At 44.0% G+C, this 19,037-nt stretch overlaps 2 protein-coding genes across 4 annotated transcripts in view; one reads left to right on the top strand and one right to left on the bottom strand.

Moving 5' to 3' along the window:
* LOC128702598 (organic solute transporter subunit alpha) overlaps nt 1-19,037 on the bottom strand; it is a 349,376-nt gene that overhangs the window by 265,344 nt on the left and 64,995 nt on the right. The gene's annotated exons all lie outside the window — the stretch shown is intronic.
* Nucleotides 1-19,037, top strand: part of LOC128702605 (SET domain-containing protein SmydA-8) — a 29,643-nt gene that overhangs the window by 193 nt on the left and 10,413 nt on the right. For all 3 annotated transcript variants that reach the window (XR_011394207.1, XM_070101819.1, XM_070101818.1), the window contains exons 2-3: nt 8,965-9,162; nt 10,339-11,486. Coding sequence is in view for 2 of the 3 variants with exons in the window: in XM_070101819.1 (XP_069957920.1) it covers nt 8,987-9,162; nt 10,339-11,486 (1,324 nt within the window). In the remaining variant the exon portion in view is untranslated. The remainder of the gene's footprint in view (nt 1-8,964; nt 9,163-10,338; nt 11,487-19,037) is intronic.

Here is a 19,037-nt window from a genome sequence, read left to right as displayed (position 1 = left end):
TACTCACCTAATTGTGGTTGCAGGAGTCGATTCATAGCTCCTGGCCCTGTGTAGTGTGTGTAGTGTATGTGTGTAGTGTATGTGTGTAGTGTGTGTGTGTAGTGTGTGTGTGTAGTGTGTGTGTGTAGTGTGTGTGTACTCACCTATTTGTACTCACCTATTTGTGGTTGCAGGGGTCGAGTCCTAGCTCCTGGCCCCGCCTCTTCACCGGTTGCTACTAGACCCTCTCTCTCCCCGCTCCATGAGCTTTATCAAACCTCGTCTTAAAACTGTGTATGGTTCCTGCCTCCACTACGTCATTTTCTAGGCTATTCCACTGCCTTACAACTCTATGACTGAAGAAATACTTCCTACTATCTCTCTGACTCATTTGTGTCTTCAACTTCCAATTGTGGCCTCTTGTTTCTGTGTCCCCTCCCTGGAACATCCTGTCCTTGTCCACCTTGTCTATTCCACGCAGTATTTTATATGTCGTTATCATGTCTCCCCTGACCCTCCTGTCCTCCAGTGTCGTCAGGCCGATTTCCCTTAATCTTTCTTCATAGGACATTCCCCTTAGCTCTGGAACTAACCTTGTTGCAAACCTTTGTACTTTCTCTAGTTTCTTGACGTGCTTTATCAAGTGCGGGTTCCAAACAGGTGCTGCATACTCCAGTATGGGCCTGACATACACGGTGTACAGTGTCTTGAATGATTCCTTACTAAGGTGTCGGAATGCTGTTCTCAGGTTTGCCAGGCGCCCATATGCTGCAGCAGTTATCTGATTGATGTGTGCTTCCGGAGACATGCTCGGTGTTATACTCACCCCAAGATCTTTCTCCTTGAGTGAGGTTTGCAGTCTTTGGCCACCTAGCCTATACTCTGTCTGTGGTCTTCTGTGCCCTTCCCCTATCTTCATGACTTTGCATTTGGCAGGATTAAATTCGAAGAAGCCATTTGCTGGACCAGGTGTCCAGTCTGTCCAGGTCTCTTTGAAGTCCTGCCTGGTCCTCATCAGATTTAATTCTCCTCATTAACTTCACATCATCTGCAAACAGGGACACTTCTGAGTCTAACCCTTCCGTCATGTCGTTCATATACCAAAAAATAGCACTGGTCCTAGGACCTGACCCCTGTGGGACCTCTGCTCGTCACAGGTGCCCACTGTGATACATCATTACGTACCATGACTCGTTGTTGCCTCCCTGTCAGGTATTCTCTGATCCATTGCAGTGCCCTTCCTGTTATATGCGCCTGATGCTCTAGCTTCTGCACTAATCTCTTGTGAGGAACTGTGTCAAAGGCCTTGTGTGTGTGTGTGTGTGTGTGTGTGTAGTGTGTGTGTAGTGTGTGTGTGAGAGAGAGAGAGAGAGAGAGAGAGAGAGACAGACAGACAGACAGACAGACAGACAGACAGAGAGAGAGACAGACAGAGACAGAGAGACAGACACAGACAGACACAGAGATAGACAGACAAACAGAGAGACAGAGAGAGACAGAGCTAGCTCTCAGTTCCTGACTGTTACTGGGTTACCACAGTCTTGGTTGAGTGAGCCCTATCATACTTTATCATAAAACAGTGTGGATCCCGCATCTACTGATTACCTTTGTAACTTGCTCAGCTATCAAAACTTTGGAGTCCAGTCCCTGGACCAATTATGTACCTCTGTAATCTTTTGACTACCGCCCACAGGATGGGTATGGGGTGCATAATAAACATATTAAACTTAACTAAACTTACTGTTTCGCTGTCTAGATCGTTCCACTTCCTGACCATTCTAAAGATAAAGAAGTATTTCCTGACAACCAATGTTGCTCCTCTGTGTTTTTAACTTTTAGCTGAGCCCTCGTGTACCTGAGAAATGTCTCAGGCTCGCTATGTCTACCCTCTCAGTATTGTGTACATATACAGCTCATCCTCTTCAACCCCGAGACAAGCCACGTCGCAAATAGGCCTGAAATATGTCGTGTATAGGATCGTGAATTCGTCCTTGTTGAGGTGGTAGTGGCGACAGGTGGTGGTGGTTGTTGTTGTTTGTTTAGGGGGGGGGGGGAGCACGGAATGCAACAAGCTGCCAAACAATGAATCAGTGGTGTTTACGCTTTTACTAACAAATAATACCCATGTAAATATGACAAGGGTGTGCACCAGTTGCTTATGATGCAGGGTTTAGCTCAAGTTGAATTTAGCTCAATTCCCAGGTCGGACGAGCCTTCTCATACCTGTTACCCGTTCACTTAGCAGTAACTAGGCACCAGGATCTTACGAGTCTCAGTGTCAGTGAAATAGAGAAATATAAGGAAAGAGAGAGAGAGAGAGAGAGAGAGAGAGAGAGAGAGAGAGAGAGAGATGAGGAGAGAGAGAGGAAGAGAGAGAGAGAGAGAGAGAGAGAGAGAGAGAGAGAGAGAGAGAGAGAGAGAGAGAGAGAGAGAGAGAGAGAGAGAGACATTGCTGGCGCTTTCGACCGGGTGTGGCACCAGGGCCTCTTAGCAAAACTTCAAGCACTGGGAATTGCAGGCTCTACGCTATGTCTCCTCAGTGATTACCTTCATGGTAGATCTCTAAGTGTAGTCCTCAATGGAACGGAATCAGCAAGACATCCTATTGGGGCAAGCGTTCCACAAGGAAGTGTGCTGGGTCCACTGTTATGGAATGTCTACTTCAACGACCTTCTTCATCTCATCCCAGAATCACATGCATATGCAGACGACTGTACACTGACATTCACTTATCCAAGAGAAGAAATGCCAGCTGCTCTAAGCTACATCAATCACCAGCTGAGAGCTATATCAGCTTGGGGAAATAGATGGCAAGTAACATTTGCACCTGAGAAAACGCAAATGATGATCGTCTCTAGGCACCATGATGGTAATGCTGGTGCAGTAGTAAGGATGAATGGGAGGATGTTGGCACCTGGAGAAGAAGTTGATATCCTTGGGGTGAAATTTGACTCCAAACTAACCATGAAGAACCATGTTGTAAATCTTGCAAACAAGGCAGCCAGGAAGCTTACAGCACTTCGCCGTATCTCGCATCTGCTTGACAGTAGGGGTTGCAAGATACTGTACGAGGCACAAGTACGCTCACACCTTGAGTATGCTCCACTTTCTTGGTTTGCCTGTCCCCCCTCTCATCTGCGACTGCTTGACAGAGTAGAGAACAGAGCAAGACGTCTCATCTCTCGCCTGGACCCATCCTGGATGGATCTGTCATTTCAGCAGAGCCTTCAACATAGGAGGGATGTGGGTGGCCTTACTGTTATGTACAAGGCCAATATTGTCAAAATACCACACTTGGATCCACTTCGAGGACAGCGCGAAACAAGCTTTTATGCCACAAGACGGGCAGAAAGCAGCAACTTCACTCTGGCTGTACCCTTCTCCAGAACATCACTCCATCTGAGATCATACATACCCAGGATGACTCGAGTATGGAACACATTCGTTCAGCATAATGATGTCAACGAGATAACGTCAGTTGATCAAATGAAAATGCTGGCCCACAGATGGCTCCAACTTCATCCTGTTCCCTACTTGTATGTCTCATAACAATAAAAATGCTTTCAAATGAGCTGATGTAGGTAACAGCTCTTAGCTTGTCAATAAAGTTAGGAATCCTTAACCTGTAAATAGCTTGTCAATAAAGCTAGGGATCCTTAACCTGTAAATAGCTTGTCAATAAAGCTAGGGATCCTTAACCTTGTCAAACCATGTAAAAAAAAAAAAAAAAAAAAAAAAAAAAAAAAAAAAAAAAAAAGAGAGAGAGAGAGAGAGAGAGAGAGAGAGAGAGAGAGAGAGAGAGAGAGAGAGAGAGAGAGAGAGAGAGAGAGAACGCACCGTGAATGGCCGACTTCACAATACATATAGTGTCGTCGTTGATGTCTCTTGTTGACAGCGACAGCACGAGAAGTTCTACAGTCGCCACCTATTAATCATCATCATCTTTCTCCAAGATTTTCATTAATAACTCACTAAATCGTAATAACACGACTGCAAGCAAATAGTTAACACACCAGCCTGTCAATTTTAGAATACCTATTTTTATTCATATACAACTTCAGCACAGTTAGTGTGATCACCTTCAAGGTTGTGCTCCTGATGCGCCACACCTGCACCAAACTTGACATTGTTGGTGGACTACGTTGATGGTAATTTGAAATATTTTTGCTATAGACCCCCAGTTGTCTTCTGGCAGATATGTATGAACCATGATAATTTCAGTTGGGGAAAAAAAAAATCAGAAGTTTAGACATGAAAACAGAATATAACAAAAACTAAATATTAAAAACTGGCTTTTTATATATTTCAAAAGTATAGTTAGCACTTTAAAACTATGGTTATAATAATGAACGATATGGCACAACACCATGACAGGAACAATACACAAATAACTGTCACACAGGAAAGACGGTGGGTTACGACGACGCTTCGGTTCGACTTGGACAGTGGTGACCCATGTTATCCTCCCTATAGTCTATAAACATATCTATTTGGATGAGTCTCATTGTAGCGAGCTGATCCAGTGGTTTACGCTCTGGCCTGTGAGTTTTACGACTCGCTTGTCAGGGGTTCTAACCCCACCTGTACAGTGGTTACACTGTATAGGCAAAAAATTGCCAAGATATTTAGTAGATTGTGGTAGAGGATGGTAGTGATGGTGGTAGAGATAATCTCTCCTCCAGACCTGGAGAGTGTACAAAGAACATTCACGGCACACACAAGTGCGACAAGGCACCTAAACTACTGGGAACGGTTGAAGGCCCTTGATATGTATTCCTTTGAACGCAGGAGAGAGAGATATATGATAATATACACTTGGAAGGTCCTGGAGGGATTGGTACCAAACCTGCACACGAAAATCACTCCACATGAAAGCAAAAGACTCTGCAGGAGATGCAACATTTCCCCGATGAAAAGCAGAGGCGCCACGAGTACAAGAGACAACACAATAAGTGTCCGGGGCCCAAGACTGTTCAATTGCCTCCCAGCATACATAAGGGGGATTACCAATAGACCATTGGCTGTCTTCAAGAAGGCACTGGACAGGCACCTAAAGTCAGTACCTGACCAACCGGGCTGTGGTTCGTACGTCAGCTTGCGTGCGGCCAGCAGTAACAGCCTGGTTGATCAGACCCTGATCCACAATGAGGCCTGGTCTCATGCCGGGCCGCAGGGGCGTTGACCCCCGAAACCCTCTCCAGGTAAACTCCAGGCGCTGTTAGTGCAATAAATGCACAGGGTCTGGGTGTAGGGGTTACAGGGTCTGGGTGTAGGGGTTACAGAGTCTGGGTGTAGGGGTTACAGGGTCTGGGTGTAGGAGTTACAGGGTCTGGGTGTAGGAGTTACAGGGTCTGGGTGTAGGAGTTACAGGGTCTGGGTGTAGGAGTTACAGGGTCTGGGTGTAGGAGTTACAGGGTCTGGGTGCAGGAGTTACAGGGTCTGGGTGTAGGAGTTACAGGGTCTGGGTGTAGGAGTTACAGGGTCTGGGTGCAGGAGTTACAGGGTCTGGGCAGGAGTTACAGGGTCTGGGTGCAGGAGTTACAGGGTCTGGGTGTAGGAGTTACAGGGTCTGGGTGTAGGAGTTACAGGGTCTGGGTGTAGGAGTTACAGGGTCTGGGTGCAGGAGTTACAGGGTCTGGGTGCAGGAGTTACAGGGTCTGGGTGCAGGAGTTACAGGGTCTGGGTGTAGGAGTTACAGGGCCTGGGTGTAGGAGTTACAGGGTCTGGGTGTAGGAGTTACAGGGTCTGGGTGTAGGAGTTACAGGGTGTATCCTCCATAAATCTGACAGCTACTGAACCACAGTTGTTCCACTTATGTGGTGTCAGGTTAGGTAAGGTTTGTCAGGAAACAAGACAAGTGTTTCCTAACGCGGGTCTTAGCCATATGTTGACCCGCAGCTGGAGCTTTCGGTCATCTGACCGAGTCCTTCAACTGGCTTACCGGTACATCCCTTTAAAAATTTTAATTATAGTACAAGATTACAATATATCTCATGTGGTTCTGTGGTATACATGTTCCAACTTCCGTCTTTTATCCATTAGTCTCTGTGCGATGTTTCCGTCTTTTATCCATTAGTCTCTGTGCGATGTTTCCGTCTTTTATCCATTAGTCTCTGTGCGATGTTTCCGTCTTTTATCCATTAGTCTCTGTGCGATGTTTCCGTCTTTTATCCATTAGTCTCTGTGCGATGTTTCCGTCTTTTATCCATTAGTCTCTGTGCGATGTTTCCGTCTTCTATCCATTAGTCTCTGCGATGTTTCTCATTCTGGCAATTTTTTTTTACATCCAATTTGAATTCCTATTTTCCTTATGATTCTCTGAACCACCTAACAAATATTCACATACTTTGTTTAATCTGGTAAGCCATTCATACAAGAATATTAAATACTAATTGCTAAGAAATTTTTTTTAAAGGGGTGGACTGGTAAGCCAGTGGAAGGCCTCGACCAGATGACCAAAAGCTCCAGCTGCGTATCATGACTAAAATCTGCGTCAGGAAAATCTTGTCCTGTTTCCTGACAAACCTAAAAAATCTTTGTAACAGCTTGACTTATATTCGTGTAATTTTTTTTTTCTGTATTGGACTTAAATATAAGTGCAGCTCGCTCATCCATTTCTTGTATACTTTCTGCTCATACGCAGGGTTGCATGCATAATCTTTTTTGTGTCCGGTTATTTTTATTCTCTAAGGCTATTGCTGTCGTGTGTCAAGTGCTTAGGATCTAAATTTACGCACCAGTAATGGGTATTTTCGCCTTCACCCCCACTTACGCATACACACTCAGTGGCCACTTTATTAGGCACACCTGTACACCTGCTCATTAGTGCAAATATCTAATCAGTTACTTAGCAGCACCTCAATGTCTAGAAGCATGCAGACATGGTCAAGGGGTTCTGCTGTTCCTCATACCAAACATCAGATTGGGGAAGAAATGATTGTTGGTGTATTTTAGAAACTGCTGACTGACTGATTTCCATGCACACCAATCCCTAGAGTTTACAGAAAATGGTCAAAAATCACGAACCATCCAGTGATCGGCAGTTCTGCCGGGACAAACACCTTATTAACGAGGGAGGTCAGAAGAGAATGGCCAGACTGATTCAAGCTAACAGGAAGGTAACAGTAATTAAAATAACCAAGCGTTACAATAGTGGTATTCAGAAGAGCCTCTCTGAATACACAACACAACACACTTTCAGAGTGCAGACACTGTACTTGCCACCTCCAGCTGACCGGTTTCCCTGAATCCCTTCATAAATGTTACTTTGCTCATACTACAACAGTACGTCAAGTCACAAAAGCCATTCGTTTCCACTCGCTAACACACCGCACTCACGCATGCCTGCTGGAATTCCAAGCCCTTCACACACAAAACCTCCTTTACACCCTCCCTCCCCACCTTTCCTCGGACGACCCCTACCTCGCCTTCCTTCCATTACAGATTTATATGGCCTTCAAGTCATTATTTCTAAACTCAACAACTCCTCTGGCCTCTGGAAACCTAGCAACCTCCTAATCTCCAAGTTATGGATTCTCTGCATAATATTTACATCAAACATTGCCCTCAGACACGACACCTCCACTGTTTCCAGCCTTCTTGTTGCAACCTTCACCACCCATGCTACACACTCATATAAGAGTATTAGTATAACTATGCTCTCATACATTTCCATATGCTTCCATGGATAACATTCTTTGTCTCCACAGACTCCTCAGTGCACCCCTCACCTTTTCCCCCCTCATCAGTTTAATGATTCACTTCGTGTCTCACAGACCCATCTGCTGCTCGATCGCTGGCGCACCCAGCTCGCACACCAAGGTCCGCAGTTCGAATCTTCGGTACGGCTGGGAAACATTAGGGACGTATTTCCGTAAGACACCTACTGTCTCTCTTCACCCATCAGTATAAAATGGGTACCTGGGTGTTAGTCGACTAGTATGGGTCGCATCCTGGGACAAAACTGACATAATTTGTCCGAAATGCTCAGGATAATAAGCGGCTTTCTGTATGTCATTGATGCCAGCTAGGCCTGTATACCCTGTACATGTACTTGTAGAAATAAACCTAATAATAATAATAATAAATAATAATAATATGTTTATTAGTATTATTACTCCCAAATACCTCCATATTCCCTCCCTCCACTAATATCCAATCTTTCATTACCCAATTTTTTCTCATCACCTTGCTTTGTCCTATATTCATTTAATTTCCTTCTTTGGCATTCCCTTTCAAACACGGTCACCAACCTCTGCAACTTCTCTTCAGAATCTCCCAAGAGCAGTGTCATCAGAAATTAAGTAACTATGATATCTCCCACTCTGTGTTAGATTCTCTCTCTTTTAATCCTGCACCTCTTGCCAACACCCGAGCATTCACATCTTTTACAACCCCCGTCTAAAAATATACTGAGCAACCATGGTGACATCATGCATCCCTATCTAAGGCCTACTTTTACTGGGAAATAATCTCCCTCTCTCCTACATACTCTAACCTGAGCCTCACTATCCTCATAAAAACTCTTAATTGCTTTCAGCATCCTATCACCTATTCCATGCATTTGCAACATCTGCCACATTGCTACCCTATCCACCCTATCATACGTTTTCTCCAAAACCATAACTGTAACGAAAACCTCTTTACTCTCATCTAGATACTGTTCATCTATATGCTTCACTGTAAACACTTGTTCTACACACCCCCTACCCTTCCTAGAGCCTCACTGTTCATCTCTGACTCTACTCTCCATCTACTCTTAATTCTTTCAATAATAACTACCACACACTTTACCAGGTATACTGGCTCCTCACTCTTGGACTTTCCCCGACACAGACTGATGTGCACTAAAATACGCTGAGGAAACTCGGGGATCACAATATCTTGTTTTGCACATTTATACAAAAGGTGTGTGTGTGCTCTGTCAATGTGTAATATTTACGTAATGTGTCACGGTAACCGATTTTTTTTTTTGTTAAAAACTAGGGATAATTTTCCTGCCTACATCATGAGTATGGAGAGACTGTGCGAGTGTGTTGAAGAGTCAAAAACGACGATCTGTTGCAACGATGGTCGCCAGAATGAGTATTGCAGCAACGACCACCACCAGTGCCAACAACCCAGGAACGACGACCACCACCACAGCTGTCTCGTCGTCGAGCACACAGACTCTATGGCAGGCAGGTAGGAGCTGCTGGCTTAAGAGTCATGTATATGTCTCACGAAATCGTAACAACGCTATTGCAAATAAACCACGGTAAGGGTGGGACTTGAACTCACGGCAAGTGTCGTAAAACTCCAGGCCAGCGCGTAAGCCAATGGACCAGCTGGCTACAATAAGATTCATCCAACTGGCATATTTATACATAATAGGAAGGTTAGCACAGGCCCCACTGTGACCACAAATGCAAGTTTTCACAGCGTTGCCACGCTGGCGGAAGATATGTAAAAACTTGCATATGTAATCACATTGGGGCCTGTGTTAACCTTCCTATGGTGTAAAATTATATACCTAGCTGGATGGATCTTACTGTAGCCAGCTGGCCCAATGGCTTAGAGTTTTATAGCTTACTTGCCGCGAGTTCAATCCCCACCCGTACCGTGATATATTTATGTCGTGCTCTTTAGGTAGAGCTTGTGATCTAAGCTTTTAAAGGGATGTTCCTTTTACCCAGCTGGTCGAGTGTAAATTAACTGTTGTAATAACTCTGAAAATCTGTCTGGCCGTCACGAAAGTAGCAAACTGCATTTCATTATGCCTAAAATACACTGAATAGGGATTAAAATTAATGTTAATTTTAACGAAATTCGGTTGCTTTGTTTCATAACAGCAATGTATTTCTTTTGCCTTTTTAGTTCACAAGTCGTATATATAAACCATACCACGGGCGGGATTTGAACCCGCAGTCAGAGAGTCTCAAAACTCCAGACCGTCGCGTATATATATTTTCAGCAGTATGTTTTAAGACTTATTACAACCAGATTTACATAACCGACTAGACAAAGCAGAGGGTATATACACGTCTCGTTATGTCGGCACTGCATGGACTCTTACAGGTTTAGAACTTCGTGAATAAACAATCCACTGCTACCTTTGCTGAATATTATTATAATCAAGGGGGAAGCGCTAAACCCGGAGGATTATACAGCGCCTGGGGGGGGGGGGATGTGGAAGGTATTCAGGCTTAATTCAGGGAACTGAAGCACAGATCCAATTCCCTAAATCAAGAGCCCCTCACCAACATCAAGGAACCTTCCTTGACGGGGATTAGTCATATGGGTTTAGCGCTTTGAGTATATATAATAATGATCCTTGCAGACGTTCATGTGGGTATTAAGGCAGTGACGACTCTTCTTCAGGTATCTGGTGACGAGTCGTGAAGCAAGAGCAGGAAACTTGTTGTTGAGGGAGAGTCCAGTCGCTATGGGGCCACGAGCCACCTCCTCGCTAATCTGTCTTGGCTGCCATGAGGCCATTCTTGGCACAGAGTTTCCCCGCTGCCCTGTGTGCTGGTGGCCACTGTGCTCCGCCGCATGCGCCTCCAGCAGTCTTCATCAGGCAGAGTGTCCTGTCCTGGCCGCCGACACCAGCAGGATCGGACAGCCAAAAGTTACAGGCAGTACCCCGCGGTATGACATCATTCTTGTTCTTCGGTGCCTCCTCCTCCGTGACAGAAATCCCCTAGCGTGGCACCGCTTCTTGGACATGGCTAGCCACGCCGAGCGTCGCATGGAGGAAAAGGAGCAACACCACATGGCAACTGTACGCTACATCAAGGAAATACTTAAAGTAGACTACACCTTAGAGGACATTCATCACGCTCGTGGTGCCATTATTACTAACTGCTTCGAGTGGCGGAGTCCATCAGGAATTAGTCTCCGGGGTGTCTACCCACTGCTGGGGCGCATGAACCACTCCTGCCGCCCCACCGTCGCAGTATCCTCTGACTGTAAGGGCAGCATGTTCGTGAGGGCAGCGGTGGACCTACAGCCTGGAGACCAGCTCTATATTACTTACACTGACACACTTGAGCCACTGTGGGAGCGACGCGCCTACACCACAAGCACCCATTTCTTTAGCTGTGACTGTGTTCGTTGTAGGGATCCTACCGAACTGGGTCTACACTACTCTTCTCCCAAGTGTGAATTGTGTGACCAACAGTTCCTAGAACCCAGGAACTGGCTGGGAGAGGTGACGTGGGAGTGTCCCTTGTGTGGGACACAGCAGACACAGCAACAAGTCCAGCTGGAGGTGGAACAGTGGCTTGAACACTTTGATAGTGACGACACCTTCCTGCACACCAGCCCCTATGCTGTCAGAAACATCATGGACAAGGTAGAGGAAGTATTCCACCCACACCACTACGTGTGGGTCAAGGCAGCTCACGTGGCCCTCAGAACCTTACTTGAGAACCACACCACCAAGGCGCTCGACCTCAAGAGACACCTGTGGCACCGTCTACTGTACATCTACAACGTTCTTGAGCCAGGACTCACCAAAAGAAGAGGTGCTGTCCCTTCACTGTCCTCGAGGTCACCTACACCTCGCCTGGGCCCCTATGTACTCTCCTTACTGCTTTACATACACTTACATAACATTCCACGAAGATCACCACGAAGGTCACGTAATGTACGGTCAAGATAGCCCTAGAGTCATTTAAATAACTTTACATCCCGCCTGCTAATATTCTCATGCGGTGACTGAAGATCATGATTTGTATGACCAAGTACATCGCGACTTTAAACAAAACATACCTTAAAACACTGGGCTTAATACTCTGGCATTTAAATATATATATAGACGCATTGTTTTACACCTACAATTTACAGTTCTGCAAACACTACGCTTTTAATACTGGTTATCATATTCCACACAACTGGCTATCATCATATTCCATACTACTGGCTATCATCATATTCCATACTACTGGCTATCATCATATTCCACACAACTGGCTATCATCATATTCCATACTACTGGCTATCATCATATTCCATACTACTGGCTATCATCATATTCCACACAACTGGCTATCATCATATTCCACACAACTGGCTATCATCATATTCCACACTACTGGCTATCATCATATTCCACACAACTGGCTATCATCATATTCCATACTACTGGCTATCATCATATTCCACACAACTGGCTATCATCATATTCCATACTACTGGCTATCATCATATTCCATACTACTGGCTATCATCATATTCCATACTACTGGCTATCATCATATTCCATACTACTGGCTATCATCATATTCCATACTACTGGCTATCATCATATTCCATACTACTGGCTATCATCATATTCCATACTACTGGCTATCATCATATTCCATACTACTGGCTATCATCATATTCCACACAACTGGCTATCATCATATTCCATACTACTGGCTATCATCATATTCCACACAACTGGCTATCATCATATTCCATACTACTGGCTATCATCATATTCCACACAACTGGCTATCATCATATTCCATACTACTGGCTATCATCATATTCCACACTACTGGCTATCATCATATTCCACACAACTGGCTATCATCATATTCCATACTACTGGCTATCATCATATTCCACACAACTGGCTATCATCATATTCCATACTACTGGCTATCATCATATTCCACACAACTGGCTATCATCATATTCCACACAACTGGCTATCATCATATTCCATACTACTGGCTATCATCATATTCCATACTACTGGCTATCATCATATTCCATACTACTGGCTATCATCATATTCCATACTACTGGCTATCATCATATTCCACACTACTGGCTATCATCATATTCCATACTACTGGCTATCATCATATTCCACACAACTGGCTATCATCATATTCCACACAACTGGCTATCATCATATTTCATACTACTGGCTATCATCATATTCCATACTACTGGCTATCATCATATTCCATACTACTGGCTATCATCATATTGCACACAACTGGCTATCATCATATTCCACACAACTGGCTATCATCATATTCCATACTACTGGCTATCATCATATTCCACACAACTGGCTATCATCATATTCCATACTACTGGCTATCATCATATTCCACACAACTGGCTATCATATTCCATACTACTGGCTATCATCATATTCCACACAACTGGCTATCATCATATTCCACACAACTGGCTATCATCATATTCCATACTACTGGCTATCATCATATTCCACACAACTGGCTATCATCATATTCCATACTACTGGCTATCATCATATTCCACACAACTGGCTATCATATTCCATACTACTGGCTATCATCATATTCCATACTACTGGCTATCATCATATTCCATACTACTGGCTATCATCATATTCCACACAGCTGGCTATCATCATATTCCATACTACTGGCTATCATCATATTCCATACTACTGGCTATCATCATATTCCATACTACTGGCTATCATCATATTCCACACAACTGGCTATCATCATATTCCATACTACTGGCTATCATCATATTCCACACAACTGGCTATCATCATATTCCATACTACTGGCTATCATCATATTCCACACAACTGGCTATCATCATATTCCATACTACTGGCTATCATCATATTCCATACTACTGGCTATCATCATATTCCATACTACTGGCTATCATCATATTCCACACAACTGGCTATCAATCATATTCCACACAACTGGCTATCATCATATTCCACACAACTGGCTATCATCATATTCCACACAACTGGCTATCATCATATTCCACACAACTGGCTATCATCATATTCCACACAACTGGCTATCAGCATATTCCACACAACTGGCTATCATCATATTCCACACAACTGGCTATCATCATATTCCACACAACTGGCTATCATCATATTCCACACAACTGGCTATCAATCATATTCCACACAACTGGCTATCGTCATATTCCACAATACTGGCTATCGTCATATTCCACAATACTGGCTATCGTCATATTCCACAATACTGGTTATCGTCATATTCCACAATACTGGCTATCATCATATTCCACAATACTGGCTATCATCATATTCCACAATACTGGCTATCATCATATTCCACAATACTGGCTATCGTCATATTCCACAATACTGGCTATCATCATATTCCACAATACTGGCTATCATCATATTCCACAATACTGGCTATCATCATATTCCACAATACTGGCTATCGTCATATTCCACAATACTGGCTATCATCATATTCCACAATACTGGCTATCATCATATTCCACAATACTGGCTATCATCATATTCCACAATACTGGCTATCGTCATATTCCACAATACTGGCTATCATCATATTCCACAATACTGGCTATCATCATATTCCACAATACTGGCTATCATCATATTCCACAATACTGGCTATCGTCATATTCCACAATACTGGCTATCATCATATTCCACAATACTGGCTATCGTCATATTCCACAATACTGGCTATCATCATATTCCACAATACTGGCTATCATCATATTCCACAATACTGGCTATCATCATATTCCACAATACTGGCTATCATCATATTCCACAATACTGGCTATCGTCATATTCCACAATACTGGCTATCGTCATATTCCACAATACTGGCTATCGTCATATTCCACAATACTGGCTATCGTCATATTCCACAATACTGGCTATCATCATATTCCACAATACTGGCTATCATCATATTCCACAATACTGGCTATCATCATATTCCACAATACTGGCTATCGTCATATTCCACAATACTGGCTATCATCATATTCCACAATACTGGCTATCGTCATATTCCACAATACTGGCTATCATCATATTCCACAATACTGGCTATCATCATATTCCACAATACTGGCTATCATCATATTCCACAATACTGGCTAGCGTCATATTCCACAATACTGGCTATCCATCATCATATTCCTTTAAAGAACATAATAAGACAAATATCACGACAGCCAGGAGGATGATAGAGGGTATTGAGAACTTTCAAAACAAGGGAAATAATGCCAATGGTAACACACTTCAAATCGGTAGTGCTCCTTCCTTTAGAATATTACTCGGTGCTAACGGCCCCGTTCAAAGCAGGAGAAATATCAGAGCTGGAACAGAGATCGTTTACGGCACACATTGAGCCAGTAAAGCATTTAAATTACTGGGAACACCTTAACGTCTTGAACATGTACTCACTGGAGCGGAGAGAGAGATATATATATTTATGATAATATATAACTAGAAAGTACTCGAGGGCCTGGTCCCAAATCTCCACACTGCCATAACATACTGGAGTGAGAGATATGGAAGTGCAAAATAAACCCAGTGAGGAGCAGGGGTGCGGTGGGGACAATAAGGGAACACTGTATCAACATCCGGGGTCCCAGACTATTCAACATCCCAGAAGAGATCAGAAACACTGCTGGAACAAGTGCAGAAGCCTTCAAGAGAAAACTGGACAAGTATCTTCACCAGGTGCCAGATCAACCAGGCTGTGATGGATATGTGGGGCAGCAGACCTCCAGCAGCAACAATCTGGTTGACCAGGCAAGCACCAGACGAGCCTGGCCTAAGGCCGGACTCCGAGAGTAGTGAGACTCGAAACTTGAAGGTATATCAAAGGTATATTCCACAATACTGGCTATCATCAATTGACAATACTGGCTATCGATTTACACAATACTGGCTATCAATTTACACAATTCTGGCTATCCATCATCATATTCTACAATACTGGCTATCATCACATTTTAATCCCCAAACTTCTAAATTTCAGCATAATCACAATACACATTACCTTCAGACACGACATCAATTCCTCCAGCCTCCTCCTCGATGCGACATTCACGCCCATACAAGAGTGTTGGTATTACTATACTCTCATACATCCCCTTTTTGCCCCCATGGACAATGTTCTTTTGTTTCCACAGATGCCTCAATACACCACTCACCTTTTTCTTCTCATCAATTCTATATAGTTCACCTTGTCTTTCATAGACCCGTCCGTCGACAAGTCCACTGCCAAATATCTGAACACATTCACTTCCTCAATACTCCCCCGTTCCAATCTAATATCTAATCTTTCATTACCTAAATATTTTGTTACCCACATCACTTGCTCTGTCTTATATTCACTTTTACTTGCAGTCTTTCACATTCCCTCCCAAATTCGTCCAACAACTTGACGAGTAAGACACGTATGCAATAACTAGGTATCTTTATTGTTGAAGCTTTTCCCAACGTTTCTCAATAGCTGCACGTATTTCTAACTCATCAACCTGTTAGTATTTGATACCATTTTTACTCTGGGGTCCCCATCCTCTGTCAACAAGGATAAGCGTCGGGTAACGTCCAAAGAGGCCAATCTCTGACAGAAGAAACAAGAGGCCACAATATAGGAGAAAAGCCCACATCTGAACACTAAACATAAGGCGACTCGCACGACGAGCAAGGTGTTCGTTCGTTCGTTCTCGTTCTTTCTCTCGTTCTCTCTCTCTTGCTCCCAAGATCGCAGCGTAAGTTGTATGTGAATGAGATACAATAACAACAAGATCAAAATTAGACACTTGTACAACATCTGGGTATCTTTATTGTAGACATTTCGTCATCCAGTGGCTTTATCAATACAAGTTCCAGGACATAACTGGACGACAATAGAACTATATACAAAGGATGAGGTAATCAATCCCTCAGCCTTGGAGTTGGTGCGAAGAGCACCGTAGTCCTGGAGAAACTGGAGCACAGGCAGGGGACATCACACAACCTTCTTCACTACTACTACTAACTACTACTACCACCATCACCATTAACCAGTCCATCGGGTATGATCTACTTCCAATGGGAAATCCCGCCTACCAGTGACAATGTCTTCGTCTGCTACCCGTCCCTTACCACCTAACGCCAGTATACAAGCGCCAGCCTTCTGGCCTGTGCTCTTCACATGAACCCTTAGGCCGAGGGACATTACCTCATCTTTTGCATAGTTCTACTGTCATCCAATTATGTTCTTGAACTTGCATTGATAAAGCCACTGGATGGCGAAACTCCTACAATAAAGATACCCAGATGATGCACAAGTGTCTAATTTTCATAAGCCAAATCGCCAGGTGTGCATCGAACCCAAAACAGGTAGAGCAGACCTAGCTACTACCTTCAGAGGTGCAAAGAAGTTCGCCAGGCTCAAATAGAGGCTCTCAACAGAAAGAATGTGGAATGCACCTGTAGAAAGCCGTAACCATATGTAAAAAAAAATTAAGTTAGCAAGTACAGAAGGAAAGAGTTGGCCTAGGTTTCTATCTGACAGATATACTTCATCCTGGAATGGCACAAAAATGCATACACGTGAAGTATGGTTCAGTGATTCATCCCCCAAAGGATGGTGGGTCAGCATCTTAAAAATGTTTAGTGCCAGCAAAGCATCGACGATGAGATTTAAAAGGCCTATGTCAGCAGCCTATCAAATATCCCCAGAACTGACGCCTGTTGCAAGTACGAATGAATGAATGGACTACATACCTGACAGCATTAGGCTGCCGAACCCGGGACTGGGTAGAATGTTTTAGCACAGTTGCAGTCCATTCTGTGATGCTATCCACTGCCACCTAAAGTAGGTCACAGGACACCACAGGAGTAGATGCAGTGCAGAGCACTGCAAGATCATCCACATACAAGGTGGTTTTGACTCCATAAGATATAACACTGATTACAGATACAGAGCAATAAAAACGTGAGATGCTGTCCTACCAAGCCCCCATCCACCTGGACGAAGTCCCGTGAGGAGTATGAACCAAATCTGGCCTTGAACGATCAGCTAGATAGAAACTGTTGGAGGAACCGGAATAGGCAGTCTCACAGTGCTACCCACAATAAAGATGGGCAATGGGCTCGGAGTACTTCCTAGATATCTTTCTGATCTTATTCTGGGAGGAAGGCTAGAGTAACCCTCTCAACGTATCAGACCAGGGATGTATACAGACTTTGCCAGAACACCATTCTTTTGATAGCCAACACCCACTGGTATATCAGCTTATTAGCCAACAAATAGTGATCCCTAAGGTGACGATAGGCTGTACAAATACAACAGTATTGTTCAGAGGCCCTTGTTCCACGAAGAGACTAGCAGACGGGACCCAGAGCAACCTGAAGGTGGGATGGTAGCCTCCGTCACCCCATGACAACACTAACGAAATGATCAGAATCCCCTCCATGTCATTAAAAATCAACAGGAACACAAGAGATCCATATCCGACAATCAAAGAGCCACCAGTTCACAGCCTCCAATTTCCACCATCGAGAGCAAACTGAAAGGAGGATCCCGCTGACTCCAGAAGAGAGAAATGATCACTACCATGGAAGTCGCTTTGAAATCACAGACACGAAATTAGAACAGAGGTTTATGCTCGAAAAATCTTTAGTACGGGCACTGCCATATGTAGAAGACCCATCATCTGGGATGCTTTAACAAAAAAAGAGTAAGCAGGGCCTTCAAAGGAATACCACTCCTGTCATACATAGAGCAACTCACATCCTACAAAGGGTATTGGCATCAAAGTCGCTCAGGAAGAGGAATGGGCTCGGTAGCTCAAAGATTAGGTCAGCAAGATCAGATCAGTCTAAAACCCAATCTGGAGGGAGGTATAAGGAGCACACTATCAGGTACCTCTGCAACTTCACCAGGATCACCCCAGCCTGCAGGGGGCAGCACAGATAACGTCACTGACTGACAGCAGTAATAACCACGATATCTACACCCTATTTTCCTTGGCAACTGCCCCAGGAGGGGGTGGCAAGGCATTAAAAGCAAACCTGGAACATAAGGACAACTCCACTGTCCCAAGCCGAGTCTCCTGCGCGCACACACACACAATCGACAAGCCATAGTCCCAAAAGAGGACGGGAACGTATTACAATACAGGACCTAATGCTCCCAACAGTTACACAGCATAAAAGACTAATACATCGAGCCAAAGGAAACTGAGAATTGCCTTTTTGGTAATATTCGCAAAGGGAAAGTAACCAACACAGTCTGCTCCTTTTAACTTTG

This window comes from Cherax quadricarinatus, chromosome 79 (assembly GCF_038502225.1).
Source record: "Cherax quadricarinatus isolate ZL_2023a chromosome 79, ASM3850222v1, whole genome shotgun sequence".
Lineage (NCBI taxonomy): Eukaryota > Metazoa > Arthropoda > Malacostraca > Decapoda > Parastacidae > Cherax > Cherax quadricarinatus.
This window is presented reverse-complemented; position numbering and strand designations above follow the sequence as displayed.